Here is a 20,297-nt window from a genome sequence, read left to right as displayed (position 1 = left end):
TAAGGGCAATTTTGGACACTAAGGGCAATTTATCATGGCCAATCCACCGAACCTGCACATCTTTGGACTGTGGGAGGAAACCCACGCACACACGGGGAGAATGTGCAGACTCCGCACAGACAGTGACCCAAGCCGGAATCGAACCTGGGACCCTGGAGCTGTGAAGCATTTGTGCTACCCACAATGCTACCGTGCTGCCCACATATGAGTTTATGTGATTCGTAACGCGAAATATGACCGAATTTTGTCTGAAATCTTTGGAGCAGAGTTAGCAACAGTAAAACCTGTCTGAACAATATTAAAACTGCATCATAGTTACATTAGCAATGGATCGCTGGAACTCTCCCTCCTGTAGAAACCATGTTAATATAAAGATTCCAAGCCAAATAAAGTGAAAATTGGTTCAAAACTTAACCAAAGTTTTAAAACAAATTAGTATATGATCCTACCAAGAGGTCCAAGAAAATCTATTAAGGACATAGCTGGTTTTAACTGTGCTAGCTAATGTTATTTTTAATTACTTTTACCCACCCTTACTGGTGTTACCTCAGTCGGGTCCTTCATCTTTGATGAAGTGGATTTTTTGCTTTCAAAGAGTTTCACTCGAGTAAGCACCGATTGTGGCTTCATTGCCGGATCCACGTCCTCTTCAACATTTGGCTTTCCAGGTAGCGGTGGCAATGGCTTAATGGTGGAATGCAAAGAATCGGCAGTTTTAGAGTGATGAGGTGGAGGAGGAGGAAAGGAAGCATCTGTGTGATGGATCGGTTCAAATTGCCGAGGGAGGGAATTATAGCCTTGGGATTGACCATGGTCATAGGTCCTGACTTGGGAATCAAAATACTGCTGATGAGGTTCTGGAGACCGGGCTGTTGGTGGGTGAATTGCTGGTGGATTCTGTTCATATCGAGGATGAGGATCATAGCCATGAAGGGGTTGATCACTGTATTGTGGCTGTTGAGGTTTGTAACTTTTCAATGGTTTATCATAGCGTGGCAATCTGTTCTCATAGTTTGCAGGAGGTGGCTCTTCATGAACTGATTGGTAGTCATGGTCTGGGTAATGTTCAATGTGCTTTGGATCAAAGTCTTGTGGATGCTGGTCCTCAAAGTAAGGTGGAGATTGGTATTGTTGAGTGGATTTTTCATTATAATGTAGCCACATGTCACTGTATTCAGGTGGATTTTCATAATAATGTGATATAGGCCCATAACCTGGAGAGAGCTGCTGTTCATATTTCGCTTGCGATTCGTGTCTATAAGGTGCCTGCTCCTCAAAGTGCTGCTGTTGTGGTTCATACATTTGTCGTTCTTTATCAGCTCTCAGTACAGGCTGGTTGCCGACTGGCTGTTTGATATCGTAATTTTGTCTTGGAAGTTCATTGTTGTACGAGTCCTTTTTGGACATCTGCAGAGTAAAGAAGAGTAAAACATACAGTGCCATTGGGAAAGCAATAAAAAGCAAAAACAGCTGTAAATACACAGCAGCTCCATCACCATCTGCAAAACAAATGTTAACTTGTTTACTCTTCACTGAAGTGGATGGGTCTGCTGTGTATTTCCAGAATGTTTCCATTGTGATTTTCAATATTTACTTGCTTGCTTTGATTTTGCAGATGCAAAGGAAATTGGCTTCCAACTTATTAAATTAGTCCTGAAAATGTGTTAATTAATACCGTAATATTTTAAGAGTGAGATGCTTGCGCAGTAATTATAGATAGATGGGAACTGGAAAGGTCTAAATCAAATATTGAAGTTACTATTATACAAACCTAGACTTGAATGCAATGGCAAATTAGGTTTAAAAGCTTTATCCTAATCAATTTGATATCTAGTCCTTTCTAGCTTTTAATAGTAATTATAGGGCAAATCAATCAGTTACGCCGCAGGAAAATATTGTCACTTACCTTTAAAGTTATTTTGTTTAAACCATCATATTCATGCTAGCATGAGGATTGATTAAAATTACATCCTTAAATGAGAAGCAAGCTGAAAGTGTTGCACCTGCCAGTCAAAACTATTTCAATGAACAGCCATGTAGTGGTTGTATTTGGAGGATCTCAATAACATCAGAGAGAATTAAACCGTTGTTTTAACGAGGGCAAATAATATGTTTTCATCCTGAAAAGCTTCAATTTAAACCAACAAATTCATTTAGTCTTTTAATACATGCATTTTGTCTTGCCAAAGAGGGCAGAGGGAGCTACCATCACCATCAAACCTCTGACAATGTCTTTCCTTTCTGAACACTGGAGTCCACGGAAGGGATTTCCATTCAGCGCTCTCAATGCAGTTGATGGGATAGACCTTGATTTTATGTTCGAGAACTTTCAAATGCAAATTAAATTATCTTTACGTTCTGTGGCACTGCCCGCTAGCATACAGAGACACTTTGCCAGGCAGTATCAAGAGAGAGATTTTAGCAATACCAATCTCAAAAGTGTAGGGCAAAATCTGAAGACAAACAACTTTACACAAAGACTAACGGGAGCATGCAATGAGGTGAAATTGCCCTTGGGCATAGCTACCATGAGTTGTATTTTGTGTAATGTTATAATTCAAGTCCAACTCCTTCAATAGTCAGTTAACAGTTCACACAAACATTCACCCTGAAAGGGGTCTGTGTGAATTTGCAAACACTATGTCTATAATTACATCAGGATCCCCTCCAATCATGCCACAGCAATGCTACTTGCAGTCCACGAAAGGTACAGAGGCCAGCCCAGCACAGAGTATCTTGGAAGAGGGGCCATCAAGGAACTGCAGAAAGCTCTCAAAGCAGGAAAGATGCACAAGCAGAAGCTCAAGATATAGGCCAAACCAACTAGATTAGCGTAAAAACTGTTAAAAATGTTCAATGCTTATGGAAACATTGGGAGACTGGTTTTCATTTTCAATTACATCAACTTGTTTGATAATTAGTTTTTAAAATTTGATGTGTTAGGTAATACTTTTCTGTTAGAATGAAGATGAATTTTCTGATTAAGTAGTTAGTGCGGTTCCCTTATAATGAGTAAATACTCTTATGCATAGTGTTTACAAAGGTCAGTAATATTTGTTGGTGGAGGTTCTATCCCTCTACACCATATAAACTGGCAGCTGTTATTTTGATGAAAATACATGTTTGGTCTGGCCTCTAACTTTGGCAATGTGATTGGCTACAAAGGCAGAGCAAGTGATTATAGCATTAGCATGCAGAAGCTCTGTACATAAGGCAAGCTGTAGATTTTGCAGCAAGTGGTACCTTTGTTGGTTCTGCGGTTCGAGTTGCTGTTGGTTCTGGATCTCTCAGCCTCTCAGGACTGACAGAGTGAATTACACGAGGAGGTTCAGGGCTGGGTTTGCTGTAGGGGTCGATCTGGGGCTCAGGGTTGCAGTGGGGAGGAGGGGCGATCTCCTCCAGTATCACACTGTGATCTACTGTGGTATTGACTGTAGAGGGCACGGTCACCACAGAAATGGTTTCAAGATGCTGGGATGAATTAGGGATTGCAGGAGGAATATCTGCTTTCTGTGAAATGTCCAAGATAAAATTAAAACATTTAATATAATCTTTGTCTACAAGGTGTATCATTGGCAGAATAGATGTCAACTTAACTTTCAAACAGTTCTTAACAAATAATTATTTTATCATAAAGCCTTATTGGGTAAAACTGAAAATACTTTAACCAATGGAATTTAATCCATTACTGTTAAATCCAGAACCAAGTTTCTACAAATTCACCATCCAATAATTTAAAAACCAACTTCTTTGAAAATGCATTACATTTATTTTTTAACACTATTGCGTTTTTTAAAATTACATATTAAAGATTGTAAGTAATAATGAAACAACCACGAGAAAATATATAACTTCATGCTCATCTAAGAGATATCAGAAGGGTTGTGGGAAATAGAAAGAGACAAGCACATTGGCTCAACATTAGGATCAAGGCACACATGGTTTAGTGGAGGGATTTTAAGGCATTTAAACTAACTTGTAAAATAATACCATTGTCTGGAGAGTAACTGGTGCACTCTACTTCCGATCTCTTATCATTTGAGGGCAAATATTGGGGACAGCTCCTCCATTTACACAACCTAGTATTAACCCACAGAATTTCAGAGACTCATATGTACAATGTCATCAGTTCCCAGATGATCAGACTGCCTTAATATATTTTAATTGATAGAGGGCACCTATTAATCAGCTGTTGGACATCGACAGCCTGTAACTTAGCCAGGCGTCCAACACCTTCACTGATACCAGGTGGCTCTCTGTTGGAAAGCCTATTCCTTATTTTTGCAGTACAATGGTCAGTCACTGGTTTCTCTCCCATGTCAGGATCTTAATGAATACTAACATTTATGCATAGTACTGTAACCATGCCAGCAATTTTATTAAAAAAGAACTTATAAGGGGTACAGTTTATGGTGTAATTTTTATATCCAGAAGGAAATCTGATTTTTATGTCCAATGGCTGTTTCTTCACTCCATGCAGAAAATTTTTTATGAATTAAAGTTTTCCTTTTTAAGATCTCAATGAATTGGGCTGTCAAAGACTTGATAGAGACTTGCAGAATAATCTGTAGTACTCACTTCACTGTCAGAAATTTCTGACTAAATTCTAAACAGTTTTTTTAAGAGCATTTCCAGCCAACACAATTTAAGCACTGGACCACTGGGACTTAATCCTGTGTTATCTCTGGCACGCTCTTTGCTACCTCAAGTTTAAGGGGCACAGATGAGAATATTTAGTGCATAATTGATTTGCAAAGATTTCCTATAATGCAGAAGGATGCCATTCAGCCTGTCGACTCTGCTCAAACCCTCTGAAAGAGCACCCTAGGTGAGCCCTCTCCTCCGCCCTATCCCTGTAACCGCACCTAACCTGCACATCTTTGGACACACTAAGGGGCAATTTATCATGGCCAATCCACCAAACCTGCACATTTTTGTACTGTGGGAGGAAACCGGAGCACCCGGAAGAAATCCACGCAGACACGGGTAGAAATGTCATCTATAACAGACAACAGAGATTTACCAAATCTCAATGATCTCTGCCAAAACCACCCACTGTAGTAGGATCAATCTGACAAACAAAGATAACTCGTGATTACTTCAATCCACGACTAGCCTTCCTCCTTGTCCCGTTCTCTCTAACAACTAAAAGAAGCCAACACACTTGTTCCTAAGATAGAGAATATCTATTCAGCTGCCTCAATAAATTCTACTGCATACCTTCTGTCTTGCACCAGCTCAGCTGCTCATCATCACACCCTCGCTGACTTACGCAGACTCCCTATCAATGTCACAAATGTAACATTTTCATCCTGCTCTTGAAATCTTTGCAGGTGTCAGCCCTGCACATTTCTGTAACCTCTGCACTCCACAGCCTGAAATCCTCATTCCTCCATGTCCAGATTCTTACAGCCCCATGCCTATATTGTAGCCCACATTCAAATTCTCTCCACCTCCCTCACACCAAACTCTTACAAAGCTTTTGGTCACCCCCTCCTAATATTTCCTTCTTTAGCTTGGTGTCCATTATTTCCCCTTATGGTCTGAAGCTCCCGGGGATGGTTTTGTGTGTAAATTAAATTGTTGACCTTCCAAGAAGAGACTTAGGGACAAAAGCTTTGCCTTTAGCACAATATGCTAAAGCTCAAACAGACATTTAATAACATGCAAATCCAACTGCTTCAATCATGGACTGAACTCACCGGTTGATTAGTTGAAGGCTTATAGACAGGAGAGTCCACTCTCTGCATTTGGACTGAATAGGAAGGAAATGCCTGGGCCATCGATTCTGGGTGCATCATTGATGAATCTTCTCTTACAGGTTCGGAGGACCTGGTTATGGCAGATTCTGGAGGACCAATGTCATCATTAAGAGTTTCATCCAATTCTTGATCAGTGTAGGCACCGCCTTCAGTGTCTGTGTCATCATAGTCTGAAGTGTGTCTACTGTCTGTGCTGTACATAGAGTACTCACTGCCTGGAGCAGAGAGGTACGACAAACGATCATCATGCAAGTCAAGGTCATCCTCTGCTGCACCATCGGCCTACAAGAACAACATGTCAAATGATACAGTTGCACAAATATTATACTCGCCAGTCAATCATGTATTTTACTAAAGTTTGCCAGCAAACTAGATCTTTACAAATGTGAGGAAGCTTTTACAAAGTCAATTCTGCCGACGTTCCTTTCCATAGGTGGTAACTTGAAGGTGGTAACTTGGCTAGGATGATGCAGAGGAAGAAATAGTAATAATCTTCAAGCACAATATTCAAGTGACCATTTTCGCCAGTCTAATTACATAAATGACTTATTTGCCAGATGGGGTCACTCTGTAGTGATCGGGAGTGGGAACACTGGCTGATTTATTCCCCATTGTGGACTTGGACAGTTGTAATATGCCTGGTGATAGCTGTATGGCTCAGAATCCACTCAGTCATCAACTTTATTTCTAAATATCATTTCTAACCATGAACAAATAGATCTCTTGTGGCTCCTTTCACCTGGAGGGTGGGGTGCGCACAGGGTATTAGACGGTGGTCGGGGACAGGGCAGGTGGAACCCTGGCATCTGGGCATCTTGGCACAGCCAGCCTGACATTACCATGCTGGCATAGCCAGGTGCCCTATTGGCACTGCCAGAGGTCAGGCCAGCAGGAAGTTACTCGGTGCAGTCTCGACGGGAGTAACACCGCGAGACCAAAGAAATCGGCAAAGTGCCGGTGAATAGCGGGGTGATTCTTGGCAGTGCATATTTAAATGGGCTGAACAGCTGAATCGCGCCCGTGGTTGCCACGATTTCTTCATGTTGCGGCGCTGATAATGAATATGAAGGAAGAATATTAGATGTTTCAATCAGGGAGAGACAAGCCACATAGCCGTGTGTATCCTGGCAAGAACTCTCTGGGTACACACACAGGAGCAGAATGTGTTTGCTCAGAGCATCATACAGTGGGCAAGAGAAAAACAATTGCAGCTAAAGTTATAATACATTTCCACCCTACCTTGCCCTCCGATACCCAAACTAACTGGCTCTGTTGCTGCTGAACAGACTCTTTCAGTGCCCCATACCAGCCTTCATTCATTGAATTCAAATTGATGTTAGCTGTAAAAGAAAAGTTATGCCAAGTGTTAGAATGTCAGTTACATCCCTCCATTGATGCTCTCTACAAAAGTCAGATTCCACAAGCACTGACTGCATCATCAAGGCGACCAGATTTGCAAGAAACATGGGATAGTGTTCAGGGTGTACATTAGAAATACCACACCCACTATGTCCTTAAGAGCTTTCTAAATCAACAGGAAACACCAGGGAAAGGCCACATAACTATGGCTAAAATCTATTAAACAAATTCAATGGCAAAGCTTTTTAGGATTAAGAGTAAGTGAAAATAATAACAAAATTATTAACTACTTACTGACACCTTAAACTTAAACAAAAGGCCAGAGCTGAATTTTGGATTGAGCTCAAACTGTGGCACTCACGAGCTCCTGACTCACTCGATGTTAATAAATTAAATTGTGAACTAAGAATCTGGGAACAGCTCTTAAGCTTTCTGAGGGGGGTTCAAACAGCTACTGGCTAATATTTTCAATCAAAATTAGAATTCTGACATAATGGCGATGTCCATAAGGGTTGGTTTAGCACAGGGCTAAATAGCTGGCTTTTAAAGCAGACCAAGGCAGGCCAGCAGCACAGTTCAATTCCTGTACTGGCTTCCACGAATAAGCGTCCACGAACAGGCGTCGGAATGTGGCAACTAGGGGCTTTTCACAGTAACTTCATTTGAAGCTTACTTGTGACACTAAGCAATTTTAATTTCATTTCATTTCCTATTGAGAGCCGCAGCAACTATCGTCTTCATGTGGATGCTGCATTACAAACAGGATCTTTGTTCAAATTATCAATTGTTAAACAAGTTTCTTATTTTTCCCTCAAGAGATTTTGATCGACCCTCGTCTTTTCCGGTTTCTCAATTTCAGGAGTTGCACTTTGCCAACATCGCCTAAAAACATGTCAGGTGTCGCATATACACAAACAGAAAGCTCACCCTCACCACCACCTGTCTCAACCAATCCATTCCCTCCGGTTTGTCACACAGCTAGCTTGACACCCAACGTTGGATAAGCCGCAACTCACTCCAATTAAGAATGCGAAGCGAGAATTCCAGTGCCAGCATGCAGGGAGTAGTCGCACACGGAAAGGTGGGTCCCATCAGGGTGTACTTCATTTTTAGCCCTTCTTTGCCCAGTTTTCGGAAGGAATTTGGGTTAATATGTAATTTGATGATTTAAGATCCCACACAAGAGCAATTCCCAGACGGTCAAGGAAGCCAGCTAGAGTTGTTGACGGATTCTGAAGCCTCTGGAGGCTCTTCTGCTGAGGAAATGGCGGAGACCGCTGCGGCGACTCAGGTCAGGCTGCCTCCAGGGAACTTGTGCAGGTAAGGGACTCGAGTGGCAAGTTAGTTTCCTCCCAATCGAAGTTTAATGCTGCTTTGGAATCCTTTACAGGTTGGAGCCCCCGGAAGTGAGGTTGCAGTTTTTGGAAGGGTTGTCCTTGTCGGCAGTGGACAGGGAGAGACGGGAGGAGTTGGAATCCCTGTTGGGCCCCGAAGAGATTGTGCAACGTAATGGTTCAATGCAGTCGGGTTAAGCTCTGGGCCCAGGTGGATTTCCCATCGAGTTTTATCAGAAATTTGCAGGACAATTGTTCCCATTACTATTGGATATGTTTAATGATTCTTCTCCCCAAGGGGTATTGCTGGCCACACTGGCGTAGGCCGCTATTTCCCTGATTTTGAAGAACGATAAGGACCCTACACAATCTGGGTCGGACTGGCCAGCATCGTTGTTGAATGTGGATGCCAAATTACTGGCTAAAGTGCTAGCCTTCCAGGGATGATCTCGGAACAACAGACAGGTTTTGTCAAGGGTCGGCAATTATTAAGATATTAAATATCGTCCATCACATCCTCTCCACAGCTCCAAATTGGATGGGATTACTTCAATGGACACCAAAAAAGCATTCAATGGGGTGGAGTGGGGGTATCTATTTGAGGTTCTTGGAAGGTTTGGCTTGGGACCAAAGTTCATATCTTGGATTCGTCTTTCGTGCAGGGCTCCCACTGCAAATGTTCACACATTTTTTTTTACATAGAATTTACAGTGCAGAAGGAGGCCATTCGGCCCATCGAGTCTGCACCGGCTCCTGGAAAGAGCACCCTACCCAAGGTTAACAACTCCACCCTATCCCCATAACCCAGTAACCCCACCCAACACTAAGGGCAATTTTGGACACTAAGGGCAATTTATCATGGCCAATCCACCTAACCTGCACATCTTTGGACTGTGGGAGGAAACCGGAGCACCCGGAGGAAACCCACGCACACACGGGGAGGATGTGCAGACTTCGCACACACAGTGACCCAAGCCGGAATCGAACCTGGGACCCTGGAGCTGTGAAGCGATTGTGCTAACCACAATGCTACCGTGCTGCCCTTGATCTTGGCATTGTCTCCACTTCTGTTTGCTTTGGCAATCATGGAAAAGAAACATAGAATTTACAGTGCAGGAGGCCATTCGGCTCATCGAGTAGGCACCAGCTCTAGGAGCAAGCACCCTGCTCAAGCCCATGCCTGCACCCTATCCCTGTAGCTCAGTAACCCCACCTGACCTTTTTTGGAAACTAAGGGGCAATTTAGTATGACCAATCCACCTAACCTGCACATCTTTGGACAGTGGGAGAAAACCGGAGCACCCGGAGGAAACCCACGCAGATACAGGGAGAAAGTGCAAACTGCACACAATCACCCGAGGCCAGAATTGAGCCTGGAATCCTGGAGCTGAGAGGCAGCAGTGCTAACCACTGTGCCACCGTGCTGCCCATTCAAATCAAATACCCATTCAGCAATCAAACGACTGGCGTGAAGCCCTTCCACTGAGTGTAGGGGGATAAAACAGGGAGGGAAAAAGATAGGGTGCCTTTGTATGCAGATGATCTGCTTCGGCATATCACGGACCCAGTCTCCACCATGGACAAGATAATGAAGCTACTTAGGAGTTTTGGCTCCTTCTTGGGGGATAAATTGAATTTGGATATGAGTGAATAGTTTCCGGTGAGTCCCCCAGGGGAGCCGATCTGGAGATGTCGTCTTTTCATCTTGTCAGGTCTGGCTTTCGTTATCTGGGTACCCGGGTTGCTGATTGGGCCTCCCTCCAAAAATTAAATTATATTGGTCTGGTGAATGGGGTTAAATCCGACTTGCAGACATGGGATATCCTCCCTCCTCTGTCCTTTGTAGGCAGGGTCCAGACTGTTAAAATGAATGTCCTTCGAAGGTTTTTGTTTCTTTTTCAGTGTCTCACTATTTTTCTTCCCAAATAGTTCTTTGCTAGAGTCAACAAGAGGTTAGCTTCCTTCATTTGGGTGGGCAAGACCCCAAGGATTCTTAGAACATTTTTTCAGAGAGAGAAAGAGACAGCCGGGTGTCTTAGTCTTACCTAATTTGTTATTTTATTACTGGGTGGTTAATATTGAAAAGGTACTAGAGTGGCTCAAGAATCAGAATTCCGTATGGGGGAAGATGGAGGCGAGCTCTTATGTGGTTCTAGCCTGGGGGCCTTGTTAACTGTCTCGCTTCCATTTTCCCCTGCAGAGTTTACCTGTTGTCCGGCAGTGGTGCCCACGTTGAGAATTTGAAGGCACTTGAGACATTTTAAGCTCAGCTCCATGTCGTTGTCAGCCCCGATTTGCAGGAATGATCTCTTTGCACCAGCAGGTTCAGACACAAAGTTCAGGCTGGAGAGGTTTGGGGACCTTCTGTGGAGGGTAGGTTTGCCCATTTTGAGAAGCTAGTGGACAAAGGGTCTATAATTTATTCAGGTTTTACCATGTTTACAATTTCTTGCGTAAGGAGATCTCTTCCTTTCCCTCGGCACCTTGGCCCTCCTTGAATAGGATCTCATCTCTGGCTGAGGTGGGTGAGGGAAACAATTTGGACATTTATGGTCAGATCCTGCCGGCTGAGCAGGCTCTGTATGATGAGGTGAAGAGGAAGTGAGAGGGTGAGCTGGGTCCAGTTTTTGGTGTGTGTGTGTGGGGGGGGGGGGGGGGGGGGGGGAAGAGAAGAGAGAGAAGAGTGAGGCCCTTCAAGGGTCAACTCAACCTCCTTCTGTGCGAGACGAGGCTTGATTCAGTTCAAGGTGGTGCGAGAGAGACATAGGTGCGAACGTTGTTCTCTGGGACCGACGGATCATACCCATAGGTTCTGGTTATGTCCTAAACTTGAAAGATCCTGGGTCTCCTTCTTTAACACCATGTCAGAGATTCTTGATATCGAGCTTTGTCCGCTAGTGGACATTTTGGGGGTTTCAGACTTGCCGGTGCTGCAGATGGGTGAAGGCGGATGTCCTTGTCTTTGCATCATTGGGCAGCACGGTGGCACGGTGGGTTAGCCCTGCTGCCTCACGGCGCCAAGGTCCCAGGTTTGATCCCGACTCTGGGTCACTGTCCATGTGGAGTTTGCACATTCTCCCCGTGTCTGCGTGGGTTTCACCCCCACAACCCAAAGATGTGCAGGGTAGGTGGATTGAACACGCTAAATTGCCCCTTAATTGGAAAAAATGAATTGGGTACTCTAAATTCATTTTTTTTTAAAAGTCTTTGCATCGTTGATAGCCTGGAGGAGAGTTCTGCTGGGATGGAGTTCTCCTGCTCCGCCCTGTGCCTCTGCGTGGTTCGGTGACCTAATTGAGTCCCTATATCTACAGATGGTCAAGTACACCATGAGAGAGTCGGTATAAAGGTTCTACTTGAGATGGCAGCCATTCACTTCCTTTTTCAGAGAGTTAATCACCGTCAGCTGTTTGGGGGAGGTATCACGATAAATTTCTGCCATAAAAATATTTTTTGAAAAATGTGAAGACAAAAGTCAGTACTTTTGGTCACAAATACTGTTTCTTAGCCACAAACTCAATCCTTCTCCCTGGCATCTATTTGAGGCTAAACTAGACTGTCCATCCTTGGGAGATGGGTTTTTGATACCATGCCCTCTTTCCCACCAAGGCCTTCGTATCATTGCCCATCGCCATCCAAGCCTCCGCTCATTGGCTGCAGAATCCACCATGCCATTGCAACCCCCAAACTGGATAACTCCAGTGCTTTCTTGGTCAACCTCCAATACTTCACCCTCTGAAAACTTCAGCTCATCCAAAGCTCTGTTGCCCGAATCCTAAATCGCACCAAGTCCCATTCACCCATCACCTGTGCACACGCTGAAATTTACAAGTTTCTGTCACGATTTTAAATACTACTGTACATCATCTGTGCAGCATTTAAAGGTGTCCCGACATTGTGAAAAATGCTAAAAATGCAGGTTGCTTTAAAATATTTAAAACATCAATCTACTCCCCAATGCAGAGCTAAAATATAAACACAAGTATAAAAAACCTCAGCTGAACAGAAATTCAGCAGTATTTGCCACACATTTAGAATAGGAATAGTTTACTCACATGTGAAGAGATGATGATTGTTCTTGCGCAGTTTCAAGGCTCGCTCAAACAACTTTCTCGCACTCTTTCGGGACTCAGGGGAGAGTCTTTGGCGCATGGTTTTAACACCTTGTTTTGAATCAGGATTTAGGAAAATTACAATTGGGTACCACTGTGCATAATTCAAACGGTCCACTGCATTTGGAGTGATATCCAGCACTGCATGCTTATCCTAACATAACACAAAAGCAGAAAGGTATTGATGTGTATGAAATACACTGCACAGACACAATCAAACGTTGCTCAGACACGGAAGTATTCTTACTCTGTCGATGACTTGTTTGATTGTATGCAGCCGAATAATGCCAGAGCTGCGTTGATCTGTGCCAGCATCTCTGGGCTCACTCCCTGTGACAGAATAAAGCCATTTCAGAAATAAAACACAAAGTCAAATTGCCAAAGTTTATGTTAATCTCGTTTCTATATCATTCAACTCCCTTTCTCTTTAGGATATTGGAGGTTAAAGGAAAAAATAATCTTCTTCTCCACTGTAACAATTCAGCCTATTGAGTCTGTACCAATTCTCTTCAACAGCAATTCAGCTAGTCTCAGAGCAGAGCATGTTGAGCAGAGTTAAAGTGTTTAGGATTATGAGGGGTCTAGACAGAGCAGATGGGGAGGCCCTTCTTCCCCTTGGGTTGAGGGGTCCATAACATGGGAGGATAATCGGAAGGAGTTAAAAGGGGATCCAAAGGGAATGTTTTTCACCCAGAGTATAGTGGGATCTGGATATCATTGCTTGAAAAGAAAGAAACCCTCATTTTTAAAAAATTTAGAGTGCCCAATTCATTTTTTACAATTAAGGTGCAATTTAGCATGGCCAATCCACCTACCCTACATATCTTTGGGTTGTGGGGGGGTGAAACCCCGCAGACACGGGGAGAATGTGCAAACTCTCACGGACAGTGACCCAGAACCGGGACCTCGGCGCCGTGAGGCAGCAGGGCTAACCCACTGTGCCACCATGCTGCCCCCAGGAAGAAACCCTCATAAATAAAATAATTAGATATTTACTTAAACCTACAAGATTAGAGCTAGGAAGTGGAATTAGGTTGGATGGCTATTTGTTGACCAACATGGACACAATGAGCCAAATGGCTTCCTTTCATATTATAATTTCTATTATTCAAGGAAGACATTATTACAATGAATCATCTTCAAAAGCAATAACTCAGCAAATTCAGTACCAAAGAGATGTGAATATGGAAAGGGAACTAGACCTAACGATAGCTTTGCTGCACCCAGAGGTCTGCACCAACAACTGAAGCTGAATGTATGAACATTAACATTTGGATCAAATCATATTTGGAAAACATACTACTTTTAGTGCCAATAATTTAGGAGAAAGGAATGCTAAGAACTGAAAAGTAAACCACAGCTTAAATTGGAACTACATTTCAGAGAGTCTTTGAAACAGAGTTCTATTTACTCCAATGTTGCTATAAAATACTGTGCTGTGGAGTTTTACTAAGTATAACTTAAGCATGATTTTTTTGTATTACAATATATCACAAAAAAGGCGCAGATAATATTTGCATATTTTGATGGTGGAGGATGAACAAAGGTACCATCCGAATAGAGACCATTCCTGGCAGCTGCAACATTGGCAGGGAGCAGGTCTCCAGCTCAATGATGGCAGCTCTGTTCAGCTATGACAGCCCAAACTCGGAAATTCAGTGCCGATGCCCCCATAAACAATGGGCACTTGAGTGATGAATCAGAGGACCCCGATTACCTGAACAATTGTTCTCCAGCACCAATAATTATCATGAAATATAGATGAAGATTCGCTCCCCAAGAGGGTGATGGGAGCGGAAACAAATGATTTCAAGAGGAAATTGGATGGTACTTGAAGGAATTACATTTGCAGAGCTACAGGGACTGAGTGGGGAGTGGGGCTGACGGGATGACTCTGCAGGAAGTCAGCATGGACTCAATGTGCCAAATGGACTCCTTCTGTGCCATAAATGACTTGGAGAAGAATGGAAAATCTTACTTGCAATTTCATACAAATCTGTTTCCTCTCGTGCAAGCTTCTCTCGAGCAATATCAGCGAGAGGCCCAAAGATGACCACCGGTCTCAGGAAACCAGCTTTAAGAAAAGACAATCCACAATTTTCAAAGGCAATACTGTCATCGTACATTAAAAAAAACACCCACAGTTTATAATTTCAACACAATTTATGTCTAATTCACAGACAATTAAGTTATGGGACATCCTGTGGACAGAAGTTGAAAAGGTTCATTCATCAGCTCAGCTCACTGTTAGCCTTGGGGATAGTTTCTGTTCAAATTCATTTATGGGACATGGACATCACTGGCTAGGCCACCATTTACTGCCCATCCCTAATTGTTCTTGTAATGCTGCCTTCTTGAACCGCTGCAGTCCCTGTGGTGTAAGTACACACAGTGTGCTGTTAGGGAGGAAGTTCCAGGGTTTTTGTCACAGTGATGAAGAAGGAGCAGATACATTCCAAATCAGGATGGCGTGTGGTTTCAAGGGGAACCTGCAGGTGTTGGTGTGTCCGTGCTGCCCTCGTCCTTCTAAATGGCAGCAGTTGTAGGTTTGGATGGTGCTGCCTCAGCAGCCTTGATGAGTTACTTGGGAGGAGGACAGGAGCAGGAAATAAGGGATTAAAGATACTTAGAATTTACAGGACAGATACATATGTAACTGAGAAAGAGCCTGGGCAGTTGATTAAAAATGCTCAAAGAAATTTGCCTATCAGAGGACTTAATCATTCCAGGAACTAATTTTTAAAAAAAATTTAGAGTATCCAATTCACTTTTTTTCCCCGATTAAGTGGCAATTTAGCATGGGTAATCTACCTACCGTGTACATCTTTGGGTTGTGGTGGTGAAACCCACGCAGACACAGGGAAAATGTGCAAACTCCACACAGACAGTGACCCACGGCTGGGATCAAACCTGGGACTCGGCGCCATGAGGCAGCAGGGCTAACCACTGCACCACAGTGCCGCCAGTCCAGGATCTAATTTAGCACAGCCAAGCACATGTCAGAAACTTCATAATAGGAATCCTTAGACGTGCATTCATGAAAAAACTTTTGTGAGCAATGTACGCAAAACTGCTTGAGTTGTTAACAGTCACATCTCCAGTCTGCTGATAACAGTGAGCAATGCTGCAACAGAAACACCTAGTTGTTTTCACTCTCCAACTACAAGCTCTTTGTTGACCATCCATAGGGACAATGGCACAGGAAAGGTACAGCCCCCAGTTCATTGTTAGGGCAGGTTACAGTTCCATGTGTACTCTGGTTTGTAAGCCAGGCACAGATCCATTTTGACTGTCACTGGGTGGGTCACAGATCACCCCTCCTCCAAGGTGTGAGCAGGACCATGGAGATGTTGTGTGAAATGTAAATAGTATGATTCCTTTTACTAGGAGCTTGACATTTAAAGATAATGCCCCGGATGTCAAATGAAATACTGAATCCAAACCTTAATAAATTTATCACAGGCAAGGCATTTGCCACATGGAAAGAAACCATGTAGAGATCAAGTACCATAGCCCAAGAATGAGTCATAAAAAATACTCTGCTACTGCTGAAGCCAGCCTCAGCAACCCTCACGCCGTGTATCACAAAAAGCTGGGGTATTCTATGTAAAACCATTCGATCTAATTATTACAAAGCATCGGTGCTGATAGCATCCATGTGTAACAGAATCACTTACTTCGCATCATATGTCATGAGTAGGCGTGTCCCACCCATTCCAGAATTTGAAATGTATTACTACACTGCACCGACTGAGTTAGGGCACCACCACCACGAGTTAAAGAGTCTTTTCCAAAAAGGAAATTCTGGCAAACTTCGGATTGTTCTCATGTAATTTCATTGAGAGCAAATAATAAAGAAGATAAGGTGGACAGAGATTCTCTCCAAGTGAACAGAAAGTGACATTACCTTCACGAAGAACAACTCTCTCATAAGCTGGAAACTTGGTATGAACTGGCTGAGCTGAAAGATCGTCTCTGCTTTTTCTCAGGTTTCTCTTTGAGCTGCGAAGTCCACGGAACCGCCAGAAATCTGCACGATCCCCACCAGCAGTCTTGGGGAGTGTATACTGCACACTGGACAACTGCTCAGCTCTAGTTAGCACAAAATATGAAAAATATATTTCATGACATGAGGAAACCATGGGAATAAACTATGACTTGATGTTGCAGTGAATGTTTTTTGAGCACTGAGCACTATCACAAATATAATTTCTATCCTGCAATTGGTATTTTTTAAACAAATCCTCAAATACATTGAGAAACAATTGGGAGAGGGTGAATCAGACACTTAACATACCTTGTTGGAACTCTAATTCCCGATTGTTTTAGTTTCATTCCAGTTATAATTTGGGTACAAGCCAAGAAGGCGTAACTCTTATTGGAATATTTCATTGAAAGTATTACAATGCTGCAGCTTTAAGTGGTAATGTCTTTCAGACACAAATGAAAATACAAATGCTATTGGATGAAAGTTCTGGTCACACACCTGTTTCTGTTTGGAATGATGCCCCTTTCTACCTCCTTGTGGTTTTTACCGATTCGAATTGCAAGCCAGGAACCCAGCTTCCCATTATAGAGTGTATCCACCACTCGAAACACCTCACCACGGTTAAAACTTAAACCATATGGAGATTCTTTATCATAGTCAAAGTGAGTCCGTATGTAGAAGGAATCTCCCACATCGGATTCCACAATACGCCGATAAACTAGAACAAGAAAATATTTGACCATGAACTTAAAGGAACATGCAGTATTTAAGGTATGGACAAGACTTCAAATCAAATTCAGACCAAGACATTGATAATCGGAACAGGAGTAGGTCATTCAACCTTTCAAGCCTGTTAGTATTTTAATTTTGAAAAAAAAAAAAGTCTGTCGGATCCTTTCAACAATCAGTTCCATCTTCGATGGATAATGAATAGTTTAAGAGCTTCCACTTCAAGCCTTCAGCTTACACCGAACTAATAATCACAGTGAGACAGCTCACCATCTTTTTTCTGCTGGGCCAGAATAGTGACCTCATCTCCTTTCGGAAGATCGAGCAGGAACAGAACAGCCTCCTCACGGATGATATTTGCAAAATCCACATTATTTACCTGCAGGGGAGAGAGTTGGAAGATAACGCATCCTGAGCTTTGTTCCTTTCACTTCTTTATATCTTTGGGATATTGGTTACTCGTTTTAAACATCTTGTAATACACTCAATGAAAATACATAGCATGTCCAGCCCAAGTCTGAATCTCTTGAGGCCGGAAATGGAATTTGAAAGGTTCACTAATATTTTCAAAGGAGCCATAATAAATGGCAATATAAACTTTATTTTCTAATCTGAATGAAAGATCCTTAAAAAATTCAGATTTGACGATAAGTTTAAACTGTCAATTTCAGGGATTTATTGATTTGATGATTAGCTACAATATATTGCAACTTGCCAATTATAACATATACTTCAGACGTGTAAAGCATTGCCTTCCATCAGTATTAAAGTCAATCAATTCAATTCATTGGAAAAATTCTGCCTTACCTGGAGGATCTGGTCTCCTTCCTCTAAACCTTCTTTAGCCGCTGGACTATCTTCCAATACTCCAGCAACAAATATTCCCACATCATTCCCACCTGCCAGGCGGAGACCAACACTTTCTCCCTTCTTAAACTTCACAAGCTTCATACTTGGCCTGAAAGAGAATACAGCGGGATGTGAAATCACAGCAGAGAACCCTCCATCTGCAAATTAAATTACTTTTTTAAGCCAGCAAGTACATTCATTGCTTTCTAGTGTCTCTAGCATTGGTACCATTAAGCAGTTTACATATTTGATCACTCAATAATTGTCTGCTTTGGCACTCCATATACCTAATTTAGCACACTGGGCTAAATCGCTGGCTTTGAAAGCAGTTTGATTCCCGTAACAGCCTCCCCGAACAGGCGCCGGAATGTGGCAACTAGGGGCTTTTCACAGTAACTTCATTGAAGTCTACTCGTGCCAATAAGCGATTTTCATTTCATTTAATTTAATTTACCCAAATCTGAATGGTGTCCAAGTAATGAAGAACTCAACATTCGGAAACCTTGCCTTTGATCGCTAGTCAGTGCCCAAGAGATTAGACCAGTGAACTCTGGCCAACTTCGAACACAGCCTTCTCCAATAAACACATATTTGATTCAACTAAGTTTGTGGCACAGGCATTTCCTGTTTGGGTAAAGAGACTAAAAACGGGTTGGAAAGCAACAGGTTAAACACTTTTACAAATTCCTCGAAGAGTTATTCCAACATTCTCATTCCACTTTCAGCAACTTGAGAGATTCTAGAAACAACCGATAATAATAATAATCTTTTGTCACAAGTAGGCTGACATTAACACTGCAATGAAGTTACTGTGAAAATCCCCGTCCGAGGCGACTCGGGGCTGGTTTACCACACTGGGCTAAATAGCTGGCTTTTAAAGCAGACCAAGGCAGGCCAGCAGTGCAGGTTCAGTTCCCGTACCAGCCTCCCGAATAGACGGCGGAATGTGGCGACTGGGGGCTTTTCACAGTAACTTCATTGAAGCTTATGTGGTAGTATGACTAGAGGTACTACGGTACCTGGGAATGTGAAGGCTTGTTGCTCATTGGCCCAAGTGTTTGCCTTTTCATTGGTCAAGATGTAAGGTAGCTCCGCCCAATGAGGCGGGGTATAAGAACCCGTGTTTCCCAGCAGCCATCCTTCTTTCTGTACTCGAGTGCTGGGGACATATCTTGTAGATTAAAGCCTTCAATTCGGACTACTCCTTCGTTTCAGTAGTTATTGATTGCACATCAATTTAATCTACATGTTTTTAAAGGATGGAGCTCCGCATCCAGCCGGAATGTCTGCGACTCAGCCCCCACGCAGCTAATGCAGCAGCCACGTTCAAGCACTGGCTGGCTTGTTTTAATAGCTACCTCAGCACGGCAGAAAACATACCGACGAGGGAGCAGAAGTTACACATCCTCCACTCGTGCGTCGGCACCGCCATCTACACGCTCATCGAGGACACGACCAACTACGACTCTGCCATGGAACTGCTTAAAGGACACTTCATCCGGCCAGTAAATCAAGATTACGCTTGGCATTTGCTGGCTACGAGGCAGTAGATCCCTGGTGAGTCGTTAGACAATTTTTACCGTGCACTCCTTGTACTGGGGAGGCACTGCGGCTGCCCAAAAGTGTCTGCTAATGAGCACACGGAACTCCTCATCCGAGACGCCTTTGTTGCGGGTATGCAGTCCCCACAAATCCGCCAGAGACTGTTAGAAAGGGAAACTTTGAGCTTCATGGAGGCACGGGCCCTCGCGGACTCTCCAGATGTTGCGAACAGAAACACCCATTCATACGCCCCCGACCGCGCGGCGGCCCCCTGGGCAGCGTGGAATTCAGCCTCCCTCTCCCTTACGGACTCGGAATCACCCCAGGCCTGCGCTGCAAGACGCCCTGAAAAACCCTCTGGGCCCCATTGTTATTTTTGCGGCCAGGCAAAACACCCCCGACAGCGTTGCCCAGCCTGATCGGCAATGTGCAAGGGCTGCGGGAAGAAAAGCCACTTTCTGTCCGTTTGCCAGGCCAAAACAGTCGCTGCGGTCCTGGGTAGCGACCGCAGGACACCACCTCCTCTCTCTCCAAGGGCCCCGTGCGGCCCGCAAACTTCTCTGTCCCCATCCCCCAACACCACGTGCGGCCTCCGGGCCCCGCCATCTTGTGCTTCCGACGC

General features: G+C 43.5%; 1 protein-coding gene across 8 annotated transcripts in view; it reads right to left on the bottom strand.

The window, feature by feature from the left end:
* LOC119956823 (tight junction protein ZO-1-like) overlaps positions 1-20,297 on the bottom strand; it is a 228,696-nt gene that overhangs the window by 36,413 nt on the left and 171,986 nt on the right. For 5 of the 8 annotated variants that reach the window (XM_038784280.1, XM_038784276.1, XM_038784279.1 and 2 more), the window contains 12 exons: positions 18,092-18,242; positions 17,555-17,663; positions 17,054-17,273; positions 16,475-16,659; positions 14,546-14,641; positions 12,815-12,897; positions 12,511-12,721; positions 7,002-7,102; positions 5,703-6,044; positions 3,244-3,510; positions 1,907-1,942; positions 532-1,407 (listed from right to left, as the gene is read on the bottom strand). In XM_038784280.1, the coding sequence (XP_038640208.1) occupies positions 532-1,407; positions 1,907-1,942; positions 3,244-3,510; positions 5,703-6,044; positions 7,002-7,102; positions 12,511-12,721; positions 12,815-12,897; positions 14,546-14,641; positions 16,475-16,659; positions 17,054-17,273; positions 17,555-17,663; positions 18,092-18,242 (2,677 nt within the window). The remainder of the gene's footprint in view (positions 1-531; positions 1,408-1,906; positions 1,943-3,243; positions 3,511-5,702; positions 6,045-7,001; positions 7,103-12,510; positions 12,722-12,814; positions 12,898-14,545; positions 14,642-16,474; positions 16,660-17,053; positions 17,274-17,554; positions 17,664-18,091; positions 18,243-20,297) is intronic. The other 3 variants (XM_038784277.1, XM_038784278.1, XM_038784281.1) reach the window with 3 other exon arrangements.

The sequence above is a fragment of the Scyliorhinus canicula genome, chromosome 24, assembly GCF_902713615.1.
Source record: "Scyliorhinus canicula chromosome 24, sScyCan1.1, whole genome shotgun sequence".
Lineage (NCBI taxonomy): Eukaryota > Metazoa > Chordata > Chondrichthyes > Carcharhiniformes > Scyliorhinidae > Scyliorhinus > Scyliorhinus canicula.
This window is presented reverse-complemented; position numbering and strand designations above follow the sequence as displayed.